Raw genomic sequence first — 19,399 nt, 5'->3', positions numbered from 1 at the left:
TCTTGTAAAAAAGTATTTTTCAGTACTGTATGCAACTCAAGTCTTCATAATGATTTGGCACTTGTTTTGGGAGGTGGGTGTAGTACCCTTAGGTAGTGGAGGGCTTATGTCTGCCGGTGTGTGAGGATAGATGCCCTTGTAAAACTGATGCTTGGATTTTTGTGTGCTACTCTCATTTCAGCTTAGCAGTCCTGAGAGCAGCTTGACACCACCACTGTCCACTAACTTGCATCTGGAAAGTGAATTAGATGCATTAGGAAGTCTTGAAAATCATGTAAAAACTGAACCAGCAGATTTAAGTGAAAGTTGCAAACAGTCTGGCCATAGCCTTTTAAATGGAAAATCGCCAATGCGGAGTCTAATGCACCGATCAGCTCGGATTGGAGAAGGCAACAACAAAGATGATGATCCAAATGAGGACTGGTGTGCAGTGTGCCAAAATGGAGGGGATCTGTTGTGTTGTGAGAAGTGCCCAAAGGTGTTTCACCTGACTTGTCATGTACCAACACTCCTCAGCTTCCCAAGGTACCAGAAACGGTGTAATGGTTCCTGTGGTCATATTCATGTGGTAGATGCCAGCGCAGTACCAAAAGCACTGTTTGATCCTCAGAAAACAAACCTGACATTTCAAAGGCCTGCCTGAGTTTTGTTTGGTGCAACTGTCAGTGTGTGTCTGATAAACATATGGTCTCTCCAAATGTGATTCTGTTATGTAAAGTTCAGTTCAAAGGCATGGTGAGAAAGGTATTGTAAAGTATCAGAACACACTTGGGAAAGGAATCTGAAGGCAGGAAAAATGGCCTTGACTGGCAGAATTGTGAGCATTAAGAGTTACTCCTTATCTTTGGATGTCCAAGTGTTTACTACAGTCCAATTTGTAACAGCTAATGAAAAAGTCTTTGTAGTCGTCACTGGTGAGACTTTGTCTCTTAATGTCTGGAATAATGGTGTTTGTTTCTGTTTAGTGGAGAGTGGATATGTACGTTCTGCAGAGATCTGAGCAAACCAGAAGTAGAATATGATTGTGACAATTCACAGCACAGCAAGAAAGGGAAAACAGCGCAAGGCCTGAGTCCTGTGGACCAGAGGGTATGTCTCAAATCTGTAGAAATATGTTTCTTATGAAAAGTGTTTTCTCACATTAGCTTTTCCCCCACTTGTTTCTTGAAGATTTTTGTTTTTCTGCAGCAAAGTAAATACAGTTCTGGCTTTTGCAAATAAACCATAAGTCCAAGCCTATAATGAGTAATGAGATTTTTCTTGCTGAGTCCGCATGTCCAGGTGTTGGTGACCATATGAGTGTGCTTCAGCACACTGGGACTCTTAATCATCTAGTAGCTAAACCTTGCATGTAAACACATACTCTGTATTTAAATGCATCTTTTAATAGGGATTAATATCTTCAGTGTTCTTAATTAGATGTTCTTTACATTTAACATTGATAAAACCTTCATATAAACAGTTATTTAAGTTTGGTGTGTTAAGTTCATGTTGTGAGAGGTGCTAGAAATATTTAGGTGCATTCTTGTGGAAGGTCTAATGACCTTGACAATTATTTTTAGCTTTATCAGTCAGCATTTGCATAAAACGTTAGAATATAATCAATTAAAAATCCTCCAAAGGAATTACAAGCAAAGGAAATAAAAGGATTTCAACAAGAAATTAATAAAAACACTCTGGCTTTGGATTCAAATTGTTTAATTTTGTCTCGTGGGGAAAAGAGTAAAATTCTGCAACTCAGTTTCTTTCCTTTCCTGTTATATGCACTTACAGTTAGACAAAAGCAGTTGTTTGTCTTTTTTAAATTTTATTTTGACTGTATATTATTGTGCCTCTTCCTGTTTAACTTTAGCCCTATGCTATTGTTTAGGAAGAAGAAAGCAAAAAGGGGATATATTTCTGCTGTGTGAACAGTAAGGTGGTGTTCTACCATCTATTTACATTTTATAATAAAGCTTGTGGGGACTGCATTTACATGTTCTAGTACTAAACTGCTTAAGTACAAACCAGTTTAAAAGAGGGAAACTCGAACCTCTTGACTGAGAATAAATTAAGGATATTAATATGAAGCTGTTTATTTCTTTGCAAGAAATGTGAACGTCTCCTGCTTTACCTGTACTGTCATGAACTGAGCATTGAATTTCAGGAGCCAGTCCCAGTCTCGGTGAGTCTTCTGAAAAAATAGTTTGTGATTTATTTTTGGCATAACATCTCTAAAAGTCTAGAGTTGAGTTTGGGAAGGAACTGACTGCTTTTACTTGAAGCATGTCCCCTTGAAAGTTCTGGCAGTAATCCAGCATTTCCTGATTCTGAGAGAAGAGACAGAAGCTTATTCTGTAGCTTCTCCATGCAGAGGCTCTACTTCCGGTCTCAAACCCAGATATTTAAAAAAAACAGGGGTTTTGGATAATCTTTTAAGTTATAGGAGGAAAGAAACTGCTTTTAACTCTTCTGTTTTCAGCTGTAAAAAAAGTGACTATGATGAAAAGCACTTCTGTGCTCTGTGTGATAGACACTGAAGTTTAGAAAGAACAGTTTTAGAAAAGGAAATAGTTCTCATTTGCTGAACGTGCGTACAGGATTAGCTGATTTGTGCTTTGAGAAGTGAAGAAACTGAAGTGCTTCTGTGAACTGTACAGTAACAAACCACTGTTTTTTACAGATACCGAACTACTATAAAATTATAAAGAAACCAATGGATTTATCTACGGTGAAAAAGAAACTGCAAAAGAAGCATTCCCAGCACTACCAGACTCCTGAGGACTTTGTGGCAGATGTCCGGTTGATCTTCAAGAACTGTGAAAGGTTTAATGAAGTATGTTAACTTCCAATCTGTATATGTTGGGTTTTTTTACATTAAGATTTATTTCAAAATGGTTGTGCAGCCTCTCCAGTTGAATGAAGGCTCTGCTTCCAGTCGTAACTTCTGTTTATGGAGCAGATGCTGAATCAGACACTTAAAAAACAAAGAGAACAAAACAAATGCAATTACAGAACTACCTAGTTTTAGCTAAATGGGGGAGACCAGGCTTTAACAGAGAGAGCTTCAGCAAAGTGCATTCACTGGCATGGATAAATGACTGAGGAGTAGGTTGACCTTGTTACTGTATATTGCATATGTTGTAGAAATGCTTGGGAAGTTTGGCAATAAAGATAATCAAGCAGTCCTTAAAACTGTCTCAAGCTATACGGATAATTGTCCTTGTGAAACATGGTAGACCTCTATTGAGGAAACTTCCTCTACTGAGGAATAATGCCTTTCTGAAGAATATTCTACTGGTTTAGGACCTCATGCAAGTTGAATCCAGAAGAGCATTGTGTTCATTCTGGCTAGTATTAAGGCTGGTGCTTCAGCTCATGGGTAGTTTGGCTCTCACAGAAATCAAGTTTCAGTAAATAATTTGTGTGTATGGTGTAATTTTTTTTGATGAATGTGGAAAGTTGACTTATTTTGCAATGAACTCATCTGCAAATTCACACCTTAGATGTGAAACATGACTTGGGGAGATAAATTACCCAGGTGTTACTAGGTGGAACAATGTAAAAAAATTTCTGAATATAAAAAAAAATTGTACTGCAACAGAGTAGGAGCTAAGAGAGTACCCTCATTTTTGAGGTGCCTTAAATTAAGAATGACAGAAATCCCTGGGAGAAGGCATTGCAGGGAATAAATGACTTTCTTCTGACCTTAGAAATGTATAAAACAGCCAGTATTTTTCTGTAAAATGTAATCTGAATTTTGCAGTGTTTAGGCTGCATTTCTGGCTCTGAAGAGATAAAATGCAGGAAGTACACAAACCTACAATTAAAATTTCAGCTGTTCTACAAGTACACTAGTAAAAATCAAGGTTAATGGTGTAACGCTATAAATGCTCACAAGCATCTGGGACTTGGACACCCCTGACTCCCTTATGTCTCTGTGTTAGGTGGAGGTTAATGAGCGCTATGGAAGAAGTTGTAATTATGTCAACTTCTCAATCAGGGGAATTAATGAAACATCTACTGTGGAGGAACACATGCTGCAGTTCTTAGGGACAAGTGTAAAACAAGGGAGTAAGGATTGATGAATGTGGTACTCGTGGAGACCTTTTTTAAAAAAGGTGTTTCAGTGTTGTCTTGCTGTTTGAAATGCTGGCTCTTGGAAAAGATTAGTCACCCTGACCTCTCATAATAGCATCATGTCTAGTGCCTCTGAGCCTTATGTTTTTAAAAAATAGAAATCACAGTGGGGCAAGACCCTGAGGAAAGTAGTCTTGTGGAGCACTTCTCTCTAAAGTGAGACTTTTCCACAATAATGTCTAGGCAACTAAAATTTTAACAAAGAAAGCAGTCGTGAGTAGAGTGCAATTATGCAAATGACTGAGAGATACTTATATGAACAAAAGTTGTATGTTTTGTTGAAGGTTTATTTACCTCATGTCACCCTCCTTAGACTGTTGTAACCTGCTTCTGCTAAGTTTGAGAGCTAAAGAGGTATAGTCCATAACAAACTGTTCTGTTGTTATGGCTGACTTTAGTCATCCAATCCTGTGCAATCTCATAACTTTAGAAAGGATTATAATTTCATTTTTTTTGACTCTGGTATCCTTTTTAGATGATGAAAGTTGTTCAAGTTTATGCAGAAACACAAGAGATTAATTTGAAGGTAAGCTTTTCAGACCATGCACACTTGGTGAAGGGATGTGCATTTCCAACAGGTGAATATTCCTGTCTTCTTTCATTTGCAGGCTGATTCAGAAGTAGCACAGGCAGGGAAGGCAGTTGCATTATACTTTGAAGATAAACTTACAGAGATCTACTCAGACAGGACCTTCCAGCCTTTGCCTGATTTTGAGCAGGAAGAGGATGATGGTGAAATAACTGAGGACTCCGATGAAGATTTTATACAACCACGTAGAAAACGCCTAAAATCAGATGAGAGACCAGTGCATATAAAGTAATCTAATTATATGGACCTAAAATTTATTGTAAAAACTGTTATTTAAGTGTTCCTGGAATATTATCATGCCTACAGTGGCCATCTTGAAGAAGCTGATAGCTTTTTAAACAGTATTAGATTACAAAAAACACTTGTGCAGAAAAGCATTCTCATCAAAAGGGGAAAAAAACCTGTATTGTAATTTTTTTTCATTGGGGTTTTTGGTGTTTGTGTTGTTTGTTTTTGTCTTTTCCTTGATTACTTGCTATATTCATTCTTTTCCTGATGGAGGGGACACACTCATCCTGGTCTCACAGAGGAGGATGAGTGTTGAAGAGAAGCAGATTTGATAGGAGATGTTCCATGTACAGATAAGACTGCTTAATAAAACGTTCTGCAGGACTGGGCCAGTATAGTTACAGTATCTTGCTGGGCTGCAGTGTTAACTGTAAGCAACATTCCTGAAATCCCCTCTTGGTGTGAACTTCAGTGCGTGTTGGTCGTTGCCTTTTATCATCATCTCATCCAGGCTGTGTTGTGAACACTTGATCTTCTGTGTTGACCCAGTTATCTAGATTTGACTTTATACATTTTATGTATAGCAAAAAGAAAAAAAAAAAATCATTAAAGTGTTCTGAATTGGCAAGTGCAGGAGTGTGAGTTCTTGACAGATGACAGACTAAACTGGTTGTACCAATCTCTTTTCAGTAGGGCTGATATATTTACTAGGGATCCTGTACACAGAACATTTTAATGGCAATCATGAGAAAAGTCTTAGCATCGTGTCATCTGTCCCTGATCCCCCTAATGAGGCAGAATGTTATCTCCAGTATTCCTTGCCTAATTTTCTGTACTTAAAATATAGACCGAAGAGGTAATAACTGGTTGGGGTGTTTTTCCAGTCTTCCTAAATATCAGTTTCTAATAGACCACTCGGCAAACAATAACCTATTAACTACCAAATGTGTAAAATTTCCTGTATTCACTTTGTCTTATTTGTAAATAGTGAATTGAGATTTCTTGCAGATCAGCAACATTTGCTGAACTGTTTTTAAGCTAATATGTATTCTTATTAATTGTTCCTATCAAGAAAAAATTTGTAATATACGCTATTTCTAACATTGCATTCATTTTGAGGTTCTGTCTTATTTTTATTAGAGTACTACTCAGAACTTTTTTCAGAAGCAGCTTATGAGCAAAATGTCTAGAAAGATTGGAATAAATCTGTTGAGATTGGGTTACTTTCCATCCACTGAACAAAACACTTGGATGGGCCAGTATTTGGCTTGGAGTGGTTTCTGGTCCAATATTGAAAACGGAACAAGTTCCCTGTTTCCCTGTGGCAGGCATCTCTGCAGTGCCTTCCCGTTGCATACTGCCTTCATCCTAGCATTTCTGGTTAGAAATGACCTCATCACAAAGTAATTCTAGTTTGAACAGTTGTTTCCTTCTTTTCTGACAGAAATACTAGAAAGAATAAATGTAATTTCTGGCCTTCATGTGGGCCATATCTTCATGTTAAAGTAAGATGAAGGAATAATGTAATTGGATGAGGTCAAGTTGACAGACTATAAATTTGCCATAAGATATAGTGTGAATACAGCAGTTCTGTGGTAAATCACTGAGGTTTTGGTAAACTCAGCATGAGCAATTCCTGTCACATTGTATATACTTTACCATAATGGTAAAGATAAATATTTTAGCACAATGTATTAAATTGAGATATGCGCTCAGCAGTTTTTATGGAAGTCGCTTAAGATTTGATTTCTTTTTGTAAGAACAAAGTATATGTACATTGTGACTGTACCTCTTAAATAAGGGGACTGAGGGTGTTTGTAAGGTCAAGCTCACCTCTTTAGGTTACACAGATGTTACACTTAAACTGGCTGGTTTTTTTCACTCCTCAGATATTAACATAGTGCCAGTCTAAATTTATTTTTACCAGTTTGTAAGTGAAAGGAAAAGTGATTCTACTTGAACATACTAAATTGACAAGTAGCAAAAACTTTGCCCATAGAAAGGATCGTGAGTGTGAATAAGACACTGATAGTAATGAGGGATCATTTAACAGCTCTTTGTGTTGCCTATTTATGCATTTCTAGTTTCTCAGCTTCATTTTGCAAAGGAATATTATTAAAATTATCATGAAAATAAGATTTTGTCAATTCTCTTCAATTGGGGTTACTGTTTTAACGGCACTTAAGCACTCTGTGTTCCTTACCTTCAGGCCTCAACTTTTTAGCTGCTCACTTTGTAAGGCACCAGACAGGGGTTCAAGCACTGCAGATCTCTGCTGCCCGAGCTGGAGTGTGGGACAACCTGGTATCACCTTAGACTGGTCACGGAGTGGGGCAAGGACCAGGCTGCAGAGCTGCAGTCCTGGGATGGCACAGGCTCCCTGCCTGCCATGGGAGCAGCACCATCATTTTTCCACCCAGACCCCAGAGCAGATCTCTGTGTTTTGGGATAACTGCTCCCCAGGACAAGGTAGAAAAATTTTTGAACAACGTAGGCTCATGACAGACTGTTCACTTGTTCACCTGCAGACCACCAGTGGTGCTCACCTTAGGCCATGGGGAGTTCAAGCTCTACTGGTGAACTTAACCCATTGAATTCCTAGAGTTGTTCCTTCCATTCAGCTCACCAGTGTTCTTTAGTATTATGTAAAATTTTGATTGTGTGCAAGAAATCTTTAAAAATTCTTTTTCTTTTAGATAGAAGAAATTGAACAATACCCCACCCCCTTAGTTTTGGAAGTCCCAATACAACAATTCAATGATTGTTTTGAAACCAGCAAAGTTCTATTAAAAATATATTTGGAAGGATAGATAAGCACTGCTAATACATTTCCTAAATATGTAAATATTCATCACAGAACAAGTAAAAGTTTGCTCAGTCAAAATGACTTTTTATGCCACACCGTATGTAACTTGTTCAAGTGCAAATTACTGGGGTTTGTATTAACAGCCCACTGTGTTACTCTGAACGTCTCTGTGCCAGGTGACATGTGTGCAATATGTGCAAGTGACAGGGTGTTTTACCCCAGGAATCCGAGCGTGGCTTGAATCAGAAAAGTTTCAGCATCAGAGGCTGTGGTGGGTGTGCTCTGTGTGCTGCTCCTGTGTCCTTGCAGGGTTCCAGTGTGAGGGCAGGGATACAGCCTGGCACTGGGTGTAACATGCTGCCAGTTCAGACACGTGTAAAAAAGACTATTAATGTCTCAAGTTTTGTTGAAAATGTCCCTGAAGTTTTAAGTTAATCCAAAGAAGTAAAAGGCAACTTGCTTTTGAAAGAAGAGTGAAAAGTGTACAGTATCCTACTTGTGGACTTCTCAATTACCTCAGCAGGTATCCTGCCATATAATTACTAGTGATTAGTGATAACCAGCTGAATAGGTTCAGGTCTATTATTTAACTGTGCCCTGGAATTAAGTGGCCTATAGTATAATAAGGCAGAGTTACTATCCAAAAAAGGATGTTCCCCAAACTATTGAAAATATAAATGCTCTACGATATGTAGAGAGTTTCTTTGGTTTTGTGTGGAATGTCACCATTGCTATTACTTAGGATATTTGACCATGTCAGCACACTTAACACTGGATCACTGAAATGTTTTATAAACATTTCTGCAAGCCACTGAAACAGAAGTCTTTAAAATTAGCCCAAATTTATAATTCTGTTGTTTAACCTAGTTTATTGGCTGACCTCTAAAAGTTTAGGTAATGGCAACAGCATTTTAAAGCTGTGTGTATGATATACTGGAAGTTGGCTTTTTCTTTCCTTACTCTCTTCCTTGGAAAAAGCAATAAAACTGCTTTTGTCTGTTGCCTCTTCGCATGACAGGAATCCTTTTCTTTGCATAGTGATTTTATAGGGAAGTTTGTATGCATATCACCAAGTGTAGCTTTTAAAAACAAAGTGTGCAGGAGTTATTGACGAAATAGTGTGGCATTTTATTTTAAAAATTGGGGAAAGTTACATATTTTTTTAAAAAGTAGGTGTTTTGAGTAAATAATGGAGGTACTTTTTTAACAAAAAATTATATGCCACAGTTTACATAGACATATTTCAGAATGAACATATGCATTGTATCTTCAGATATGGCAATTTCTGTTATTTTCTCAAAGTGCGTGTACAGTAACTCTTCCATCTAGTTTCTGTGTTTGCTTACGGGGATCCTACTTTATATGCTTTCTAATGGATCTGAATTGGTTTTCAAAAATTGTGGTTAATTTGGGTATCTTTATTAAAAGGGAACCGTTAAATGTATGAAATGCAGTTTTGGCCTTTTCTATTGAGTGATCTTACTGCTCAAGGCTGCTTTCTTTGGAATTTATTGAATTTCTACAAGGAGAGGTACTAAAATATTTTATAAGTTCAACTTTTTGCAGCATTCACTCTAGAGTGTGAGCTACATTTAAGAAAAAAAGTGCATGTCTGCTAATGGCCTGCAAATGGGGCTATTTCTTAGGTTCAGAGCACCATGAAACATGTATATAAGCCTATAAAGATTTGTGCAGTTGGAAGCCTGTTTTACATGTAAACGTACTCATGGAAGGGTTAAATTAATGGCATTCTTTGATTATTTCTTGCTTCCAGTAATTGAACTGGTTCTTTTTTGCACATAGTAAACTTTGCTCATCTTTTAATATGATTCTTCAAAAAGTGCTGTTTCTGTGGTATTGTATTACCTGAATAATCATATTTAACTTTTTTTTTTAAAAAACAAGGTTACTGTTCCTAATTGTTCTGTTCCTGTGTTTTTTGCTGGTGTGTAATAAAAATGTTTTCTTCACATGGTTATTTAATACATTAGCTACCTGTAAATATTTCTTGTTAAGTGCTCTGGAATGTGCTGTAGAAGTTGTATTAGGTCAGTTTAAAGCATTGTTTGAAAACCATTTTGTTTTGGTTATTTCTATTAAATTGGAAAAGTTACTCTTTCCATTTGAGTCTTTCTTTGCACATCAGCATTAGGTCCTTAGTTACTAGTTCATGTCTGGCAAAAGACATTTCTGGTACTTGCAGTGTGGAAGTATTTTGGTGAAGTTTCACTGCAGCAGTTGAAGTGTGACCACCTGGGACTGCTCTGCAGCCAACAGCAGCTCCCAGACGAGAAGCACTGGCATCTAAACTTGATTCAAAGGTTTGGTTGGAGATGCTGCAATTTCACCACTCTGCACTTTTCCATAAAATGGTTTGTCACGTTTAGCTACACCTAGTATGTGAAATACAAGTATTTTAAGGTTTTTCTTAAGTTTTTTTGTGCTGCTGGTACCCTGCAGGTTGGTGCTGCCTTGGAGGAGATGGTTCTAGATGTGCAGCTCTGTGTCTGCACTTCTGGAGCTGGGATGCTTTCCAAAGACAGACCTGGCATCACTCTGGGGTGTGGCTCTGAGGCTTCATTCCCCACCCTCCAGTAAGCACAGTGAGGGTTACTTCTGTGTTGTCAGTACTTTTTGTGTGCAGCGAAAAAGCTGTGCACGTACAATGCTGTTGTGTTCACTCACCTTTTAACTGCAATTTAGGATACATGCCTTGAGCTGCTTCCTCCTGATAAATCCCGTTTTTGTGCTGATGCTGAAGCAGTCTCACGACTTACTATATCAGAACTAAAGGCAGAATTGAGCTTACATATCTCGGGATATGGCCCAGTTCAACCACAGCTATGCAGTTTTAAGCAGGAACTCCAGGCAATCCCAAAGGTAAGTGATTTGCCTGCTCCATTGGCCTGGCATGTTTTCAAAGGAGATGCTGTAGGGACCATGCTCAGGGATGAATTCTGTGTTACTATTTGCCACTCTGAGGTTTTATCGGCTCAATATGAAGCATGGAGTGGTTTGTGAATAATGGGATTCTGTATTCAAACACACACCCTGCATGTCAGCAGAGGTCACGAACTCTTATGCATCACTCTGCTAAAAATGTGTAAATTAACCTTTCATTCTTTAAAATCTTTTATTTGGCATGTGTCACCAGATGGTGCTCTGACACAGCTGTCCACCTGCTGGTCCTAAGGAGTGAGCAAATATTTTTTTTCCTGGGAAGAAGTTCTCCAGCAAGGCTGGCTTCCATTTCTGCAGACATGAGAGGTACCTGCTGGGGACCTGGCACTTGCTGGAAGCATTGAGGCATGGGTGATTTGCTGAGGGTTGCCTTGTAACCCAGGATCACTGCCCGTGTTGAAGGGAATGTGGTGACCTGGGGACTGCAGTCTCATCCATTTCTCTCTCCATCCTAGAGTGCCCTGCTTGCTGCCCAGATGTGCAAGCAGAGCTGCAGGCCACGCTGCCAGGTTGTGTGGGGACAGCTGGGAACGGCTGCGCTGGGCACAGCTGCAGAAATGTCCCTGCCTCTGCCGCAGGAGATGTGGCCCACGCTGCTGAGGAGGAGGCACAAGAACACAGACTCAGCTGGTGACCTGCCTCATCTGCCCCTTCATCGCTGCCACTGCAGGGCAGGATGGCCTGGACTGGAGCTGCTGCTGCAGTAAATGGGCTTTTTCCTGTCTCTGGCAGTTGCTTCAAGTGCTGCTGGTGCCAGCCACGAAGAGCAGTGGGATTTTTCCTTGAAGCAGGCATGTAGCACAGGCTCTGGGTGCTCTGCACTGCTGAAACCTGGCCAGGAGGGAGATGCTCCTCAGCCGCTTTTTGTTGCCAAATGTTGTGTCTCAGGGCACATTTTCAGGAGCAGAGTGAGGAACGAAGTTGGTAACCGTGGTGACCACCACAGGCTCAGTGCTGCTCCCGAGAGCAGCAGGGGCTGAGCAGCACCAGTGGACAGGAAGCCTGCGCCCTGGCCCCTGCGTCTGTTGGTGTCTCTTGGGCTTCTGTGTTCTTGGTGCTGAGCAAACAATCGAGACTGAGAGATGAGATTTGAGCCTGCCACTGATCCTGACCCTGGGTTTTGTGCTAGTCTGGCCTTGCAGAGGCTGCTGGGGACGTTCAAGCCTGCTTTGAGCCCGGGCACAGCTCTACAGGTACAGAATGCTAATAATGACCATGGAATGGACAGGATTTTCACCATTGTCATCTCTTTTCCTGAATGAGTTAAAGAACAGTATTTAATGCTGGAAAGACAGTCAGTGCCAAAGTTGGTACTACAGAGGCATTTCAGTTATTCCTTGAATTGGCATTTGGAGGAGCTGAGTGGGCTGTGGAAGAGCTGCATGTGGTCTGTGTTTCCTGCTGGAGCTGCAGTATGTTCCTGGTTTTACCACTCTTGTGCAATGCTTTCCTTCCCTCTGGAAAGCATGATTAATCCAAATGCCATCAGCATTCAGTGCACTGCTTTGTATTTGGAAGTTTTCTTTTCCCAGATTGGTGTCCAGAGCTGTACTGTGATCTTCATTAACTCTACAATTTTACAGCTCCTTTCACAGCACGTGAGCTGCTGCTGGCTCAGGGGATGACTGTGGACATGTCAAAACAATTTCGTCTTCTGCTTCTGCTTCAATCTAATTCTCCTGCAGATACACACACACCCAGTACCCTTTAAGTGTCTGAGCAGAACACAAATGTGTCAGGCCACCTTATTTGCTGCTGGCTGTTAGAAACTAAATTCTGTAGAAAGTAATTCAATAATGCTATTTTTGGGCCTGGAGACTCTGTCCTGCTCTGTACTTCCAGGAATGCTTGCTCTTTCTTGCCTTTACTGTATGATGGGCACAGTGGCTGGCTTCACAGAGAAGGTTTTCTGGATACATGTGTCTGTCATGATTCATGGGGCTATGTTTGTAACTCATGAAAGTTGCCAGAGCTTTACCAGCATCAGCAGAAGACCTCTTCCCTCATTTATTTATTGGTTTTAAACTAAGAATGTTCATTCTCATTTGTTTCTCAGTTCTGGCAATAATGTGCAGTGTGACCTGAGCCAGCAGTGCTCTGGCAGTTGGCAGGGTCTGGACACTGCCTGGGGCTGGGACGCCCAGTCCTGGGTGCTCTGGGACAAAGTGCTGCTGGCTTTGGGCCACCACTCTCCTGCATCTGGGCTGAACCTGGTGGGTTATTGGTTTGGTCAGCTATTGGCTGTGGTGGTGGAGGGCATTTCACTGGCTGAGAGCAGTGGCGAGGTGGATGTTTGACTATTATCTAAGCAGACCTACTATGTAAACAACTTTTTTTGCCAGTGACAATAGCTCTGTGTCCTTGCCTCTTGACATTTTAGAGCCTTGGGAGTTGATGTTACCAGTATGTAAACAGGTTTTTAAAAAACAAAACAGAAACAACAACTCAGGAAAGTCTTCTGGTCCTGAAATTTGGTGCCGAGAATGTGTTCCTCTTTCACCAGGTGAGCCCTTGGGCTGGGGGTGGGCTATGAACTCTCCTGCCTGATGGGAGAAGCCTGTTGCTTTTCTTCTGTTGCAGGGCTCCTCTGCTCTTTCTGTGGACAACTGGCAAGAATACCCTTATTCCAGGCTGCAGAACCTGGTGCTCCTCTTTCTGGGGAGTAGGAAGCTGTGGGAAAGTAGATGTAATAGCAACCAACAGCTTGGGATGGTCCCAAAAGTCATGTGACTAATAGATGAAGTTGGTTGTTTCTCTGTGAGGATCTTTGGGAACTGAGATGGTTGCCAGCACATCTGTCATCTAGGATTAACTATTCTGTCCCTTGTCACCCGTGAAAGGAGATTATTAAGTAGGTGAAGTGGTTGGCAAGTGTTTTCTTTTTTCCTTGTTTACTACTAGGGGTATTTCAAATGCTGCTTTGAGCTCCCAGGGGAGCTCCTTGCAGAGGATGCTCTGAGGGCAGACTGTGATATTACAGAATCTTCCATTTGTATTTGCATGTCTCCAGCCAGAAAAACCCCTTGGATTGCTGGTCCTGTGGAAAGGGTTTGGCATCACTGTCCAGGATGTGCTGGGGCAGGACCCCTGCCTGCACCCAATCCCTCAGGGCAGGGAGGCACGGGGGAGTAGGAGGGACAGGGATAAAGAGGCTCTGTTGATCAGTTCAGATGTGCTGGACACCATGGGGTACGGTGGGTGAGGACCTGTCAGTCCCTGTCAGGCAGTGATGTGGGATGATGTGGGTGGTGATGTGTGGCAGAGATGCCTGCAGTTCTGTGGTGGTCTCTGGAAGCTAATTGAGCAGGTTAATCAAAGAGGTCTCGGGTTCCTTTTCACTGCTTAATTTTCTCCTGAAATAAAAAACACTACAGCATTTTATCTCAGAGGCATAATTGTGCACTATTGGTTTTGTTTTCTCTGTTATAGAAATACTGCTATTTTTATTACCTGTGTTTCCACTGAGAGGGATAAAAATAACTAGAATATGGCAAATAATTTGTAAGCACACTTAGGGGAAAAAAAAACAACAAACATCTTATAACTCCTTATTTTCCATTACAGATATCCTCTTAGCTTGTCTCTTCCTGAAGGCTGAGTTTAAATATATTCTGCTTTGCTATTCTTTTTCCATGAAAACAATTGTGGTTTGAAGCCTGTGCTGCTTCCAAGGAGGGTTGGGCTTTCAGCTTCCCTCACTCTCTGCCAGGTGTAATTGCCTACAGTGCAGGAGAAAGGTGGTTGTGCACAGAAGTGCTCAGGCTCTCACTGTGCTATGCAGATACATAGGATTTTTCCATATTCTTTAATCCAGCTGTCTGTGTCTAGTTATCTTCTTTCCTGATAGAAACTGTGCTGAGATGAAGCCACATATGGTGTGATGCAGGGTCAATTCAAATCCGAGGACTATCCACCTCATGGCTGCCCCAACTGTGAGCAGACCTGGGGTTGCAAGAGCTGGATGAACTCTCAGTGGAAATCACTGCCCAGCCCCTCATCCTGCTCTGGAAACACTTAATGCTGTTAGGGAAGACCTAAGGCTGCTGCAATGGAGCTTATCAGGGCATCCTTCTGCTTTCCTGAGCTATGGCATCTGAGGGGGTTGTGAGAGCAAAGGCTTCTTGGGAAGAAGCTTCAGCACTTTATTACCAAAGACAAATTTTAAACTTTCCTCTGTGTTCTGACACCAGTGTCTTACTGGTCTGTAAGGAAAGTGCAGTCTTTTTCAAATAAATGATGCCACGACACTGGTAATAGTGTCCACGGCACAGAGGGTTGAAACAAGACTCTCAAAAGCAGCAGTTTTTCATCTCTTCTCAGAAAAAGGCCAGCTTAATCTCTCAAACAGCAGCGTACCAGAGAGCCACATTTTAGATTTTTGCAGCATCACAGAAACATGCTTTTGATGTGAGGGGAGATAATGACTGACTATAGATCAGGCTGAGGAACTGAAGCAGGTCTAGTCACAGTCTGACGGTCATTCCTGTGAGGGGATACCATGTTTGAGTAACAGGATTTGCTGCCATAATGAGGTCTTAAATGACCCCAGCTTGTCAAACTGCCACAGGACTGACAGTCCTTGTGGCAGCCTGTGCCACCAGGACTGTGTGCACAAAGCTTCTGCCTTGCACAGCTTGGCTTGGGTGCTACCTAGATTTCTCATCCTCTGACAGGTGCTCCGGTGTGTGCCCTTGGCTTTCATTTTGTTAATCTTGTTGAGATTGTGCCTTGTGTTAAATGCAGATGCTTGGAGACTGGAAGGTCAGTGTTCCCCAAGCTATTTAGCTAATGGCTTTAGGGCATAGCTGATAGCAGCAATACTCACAGACACATCTCTCTGATACAATCTCATCTGATGTCTCTTGGTCATATGATGCTGCTGGAGCTGAAATGGCATTTTAGAGCTTCCAGCTCTGCCAAATCATGCTGTGACTGTGCACCTTGAGGATATTCCAGGTCAGCAAAATGTATTTCAGAAGTTGCATCACCGGAAAACAATTTTTTATTATAGTCTTGCCCCTAGAAAGCTTATAGCCTGGATGCACTCAGGCATTTTTGTGTGCAATAAGCAACATTGCCTCTTGGAATCAGTGCTTTTCAGGACACTGAGACACATTTTCTTGCCATTAAACCAATGAAGCTGGCACTGCACAGCACTGCCCTGCTGAGGCATTAGGACAGCAGCTTGAAGCAGGTCCTGCTCACCCCCTGCTGCTGTGGATTGTTTGCTGTGCAGGTCCACCACTTGCTGTGCTGAGGATGAGAATGAGTTGTTCATCTTTAAACTTCACATCTCAGAGTTTGCTTGCCAGGGACAGCCCAGGGACTGTCACTTCAGGCTACAAATTTGGGATGATTTTTCCTTCCTTCTCATTTTTTCCCAGGATATTCAAGGAGAGGTGTGAGTAGAATTAACTGCTCTCAAGAAAGCTTATTCTGGGAATGAGCAGCCACCATGCAGCCAGAAGAGATTTGATACCCAAGTGAGGAACCAGCATTTCTTTTACGTTTGTAGCATTGCTTTGTGCAATAAGCTGAGCCTTGGCAGTTTTCATTGCTCAGCAATATGAGAGAGCAGGGTCCTGGAGACCTTTCTGTTGGTGAATGTTTCTGTTAGAGCTGAACAGAGAAGCAGTCTGTGCTTTTTGTGCAAAAAAGAGTGAATCATTACTCTTTGGGGAAAACACAGCTCAGTCGAACTGCCCTTTCCACCATGGGGGTGCTTCTCTCTTTGCTGCAGTTACCAGCAGAAATGCCAAGCTCTGGCTGCCCCGGGCAGAGGCTGGAGGCTGCTGCTGTCTGGAGCTCTGTGCCATGCAGAGTCTGGCACAGATTTAACAGGCAGCACAGAGCTCATCTAAATATTTTTATATTAAGTTAGTTTGAACTCAGTTGTTGCTACTAGTACTGAACGTAAACAATCCTTAAAACTCTGTCTCCATGCTGTCAAGGACTCGTTCTCCCTTCCCCCTGTGCAGGCAGGAGCCCGGGAGGTGCTGGCTCTGCTGGCTGCTCCGTCTGCCACCACAGAGGATCCAGGTACCAAAGTGGTGCGTGACGGGGCACAGCAGCACGTGTTACATGTAGACACAGATGGCACATGGACATTGCCAAAGGATCCAGATCAGTGTCCTTTCTCCTGGCAAGAAGCTCTAAATAATTTTTGAGCTGTTTCCAATTATCATATTAACCTGGGAGAGTAAACAGTATCATACAATTAGTTAGACCTGGCATAAAGAGATGCTGCTGCTCCCCCTCCAAACTTCATAACTGTTTTTAAAAAAATATCAGCTTCAAATAGACCTTAAGCCAAATTAAATGAATAGCATGTTATATCTCAGCTGGATGAATATGTTTGTGATTCTACCTTAGTAACACATTCCTCTAGGTGTGACCAGATATGTTGAATAAAAAAAATTAAAATGGTACAGTTACCCACGTTCAGACTCCACACATAAATAGCCTGCAATTAGATACAAGTTGAACATACATCCCCTCATTAACCCAAGTGCAGTGTGCTACAAAACTTCCCGGCTGCTCAGATGTTAGTGATGACATTATTTTTGGTGATTATCTTCTGCTTTAGTGAAGGAACAATCACCCTCCTTTCTTGACCACTCGCTCTCAGGTTATTAGCAGTTTTAAAGTCCTGGTTTGCAGCCTCTGGCTGGGGTGAGCTACAGCCGGGGCTGGCATTCATTTTGTGGTTTTGTCAGAAACGAGCGTTTCCAAGAGCTGTGTTGGTGCCTGTAGCACCCCTCAGTGCGCTCCAAGGCTGTTGAGCCATGAGAACGCAGGTGCAGGGAAAAGCTGCCCAGACTCGGGCACTCAGAAACGCCCGGGTGGATGAGGGCGAGGTGGAGCTGCTGAGCCTCCCGGGGGGCACCAGCTGTGCTGGGCGCTGGCTTTGCTGTCCCTGCTCGGGCGGGAACACGCGCGGGGCTCGGGTCCGCGTGGCAAGGTGGGAGCTTCCCTGCGGGAGGAAAAACCTGGCAGCCCAGAAGCCGTGTGCGCGTGTGGCAGGAGAGCAGTGGGATTGAGTCCCTGCTTGGGAAGAGCAGCGCTTGGATTGGCAGCTGATGTCTGGCTGTTTGCCAGCCTTCTGTGTTGGACAGTAAGCAGTGCATCTGACATAAATTCAAAGTTGCAAGGTGCAAACCCGTCTGGTTTTGTGTTCTGAACACATACTTGTTGAGAGTATGGGCACTGATACCAGGTTCTCCTGTCATGGAATGCTCTGATACGAAAATGACAGTGAATTATTGACCCAAGGTGAGCTTAGATTTAAAAGTAAAGAGTTCTTGGTATTGCCTTTGAAATAAAGTTAGCTTCTTTTTCCAAATAATTTCATTCTGTTATCGATTTCCGTGTTATAAGGTCTCAATTGGACATTAACCTTTTTCTAAGGGTTTGGTTGTTCAGGGTTTTTTTTGTCTGTTGAAATCTCTTTAAGGTAAATTCACATTTCAAATGCAACACTTGATTGATGTATTCTAGGAATTCCTCTCTCGGTGCCAGTTTTGGTGTCTCCTGTTGTTCCATGTTGTATGGACCTAAACCAGGGAGGGAAAGGCCCTTCTGTAAAGGCTATACAGCCTAAGGGAATGCTGTGCCATGAATGAGGAAAGAGGGAGGCTGGGAGTGTCAGTGATGGGAACAAGTGCTTCTAAAGACATAATTGGGCATAATTTGTGTTTCAGGTTTCTTAAAAAGATAAATAGATGGGTGGTTTTAGTGAGTTTGTCATATAAATACAATGCAAACTATACCTGAACTTGAGGTCCTGGCAAATCACTGGTTTAGCTTCCAGCCTTGAAAAGTCTGGAATCTCTGCTCAGTAAACATATACCTTTGCAAGCTGTGGTGCTGCCAGCAAGCAGCTGGTGATGCTGGTGTCTGCTTGTGTGTGGTAAACACATTCAGAAATACTTCCTAATCTGCAGGTAAACCTCAAACTGTTAGCAGCACCAGGTTGTACAGCACTGACCTGGAGGTGGTAGTGTCTAACTGAAAGTGTCTGTTTGTGACCAATGGTAGGATACTGGTGTCTTAATGAAAGATTTCACTCAAGTTGTCATGGCAACACAAGTTTTTGAAAGGAGAATTGCTTAGTAGTTGAGTTGCTTCTGCCAGCCAGAGGTTTCCGTGCTGGATGAAGCTCTGTGTCAGCAGCCTGAGCCATGGCACATTGTTCTGTGCAGGGAGACTGGTGTGACCTGGAGAGTTGGGTTTGGAGCTGCCCAGGGATGTTGGAGCCCTGCTGTCCCTGTGGCTGGCATGTCCCCTCAGCAGCTACACTGGTCCTTTCTGTGAGTTGCTAACCCAGCAGCTGGAGAATTCCATGGTGTGTTTTATCCAGTTGGAGAGGGAGTAGGAGTGCAGGGCTGTGGGATGAGCAGGGACTGACAGTGAAGTGGAAGGGCCCCTTGGTGGAGCTGACCCCCGGGAGAGGCAGGGGCAGTGCTGGGACAATGCCAGCTCCCAGCCCCTGCCACCCCCAGGCTGCTTGGACTGGGTAGGAATGGACAGGGAACAGGAGGAGGAGGCAGCAGAAGATGCACCTGGGATAGACCCTGGAGTTCCCAGCCTGGGAACTCAGATACAGCTTCTGGAGGCTGGGCTGGAGGATGGTGAGAGCACCTGTGCTCCAAGAGAGCCCAGTGCTGCCTTCGGTGCGTGCTGGGACTTACCTGGTG

General features: G+C 42.4%; 2 protein-coding genes across 2 annotated transcripts in view; both read left to right on the top strand.

The window, feature by feature from the left end:
• Window positions 1-9,862, top strand: part of TRIM33 (tripartite motif containing 33) — a 34,196-nt gene extending 24,334 nt beyond the window's left edge. Inside the window, exons 15-20 of the mRNA XM_051638903.1 lie at window positions 182-525; window positions 966-1,089; window positions 2,090-2,164; window positions 2,663-2,815; window positions 4,595-4,645; window positions 4,728-9,862. Coding sequence (XP_051494863.1) covers window positions 182-525; window positions 966-1,089; window positions 2,090-2,164; window positions 2,663-2,815; window positions 4,595-4,645; window positions 4,728-4,940 — 960 coding nt within the window. The 3' untranslated portion in view covers window positions 4,941-9,862. The remainder of the gene's footprint in view (window positions 1-181; window positions 526-965; window positions 1,090-2,089; window positions 2,165-2,662; window positions 2,816-4,594; window positions 4,646-4,727) is intronic.
• A 3,291-nt stretch (window positions 9,863-13,153) lies between these two features.
• SYT6 (synaptotagmin 6) overlaps window positions 13,154-19,399 on the top strand; it is a 35,140-nt gene continuing 28,894 nt past the window's right edge. The window contains exon 1 of the mRNA XM_051638969.1: window positions 13,154-13,206. The gene's annotated coding sequence lies outside the window, so the exon portion shown is untranslated. The remainder of the gene's footprint in view (window positions 13,207-19,399) is intronic.

This window comes from Apus apus, chromosome 23, assembly GCF_020740795.1.
Source record: "Apus apus isolate bApuApu2 chromosome 23, bApuApu2.pri.cur, whole genome shotgun sequence".
In the NCBI taxonomy this organism is placed as follows: domain Eukaryota; kingdom Metazoa; phylum Chordata; class Aves; order Apodiformes; family Apodidae; genus Apus; species Apus apus.
Note: the sequence above shows the minus strand (reverse complement) of the source record. Positions and strands in the feature narration are given on the sequence as shown.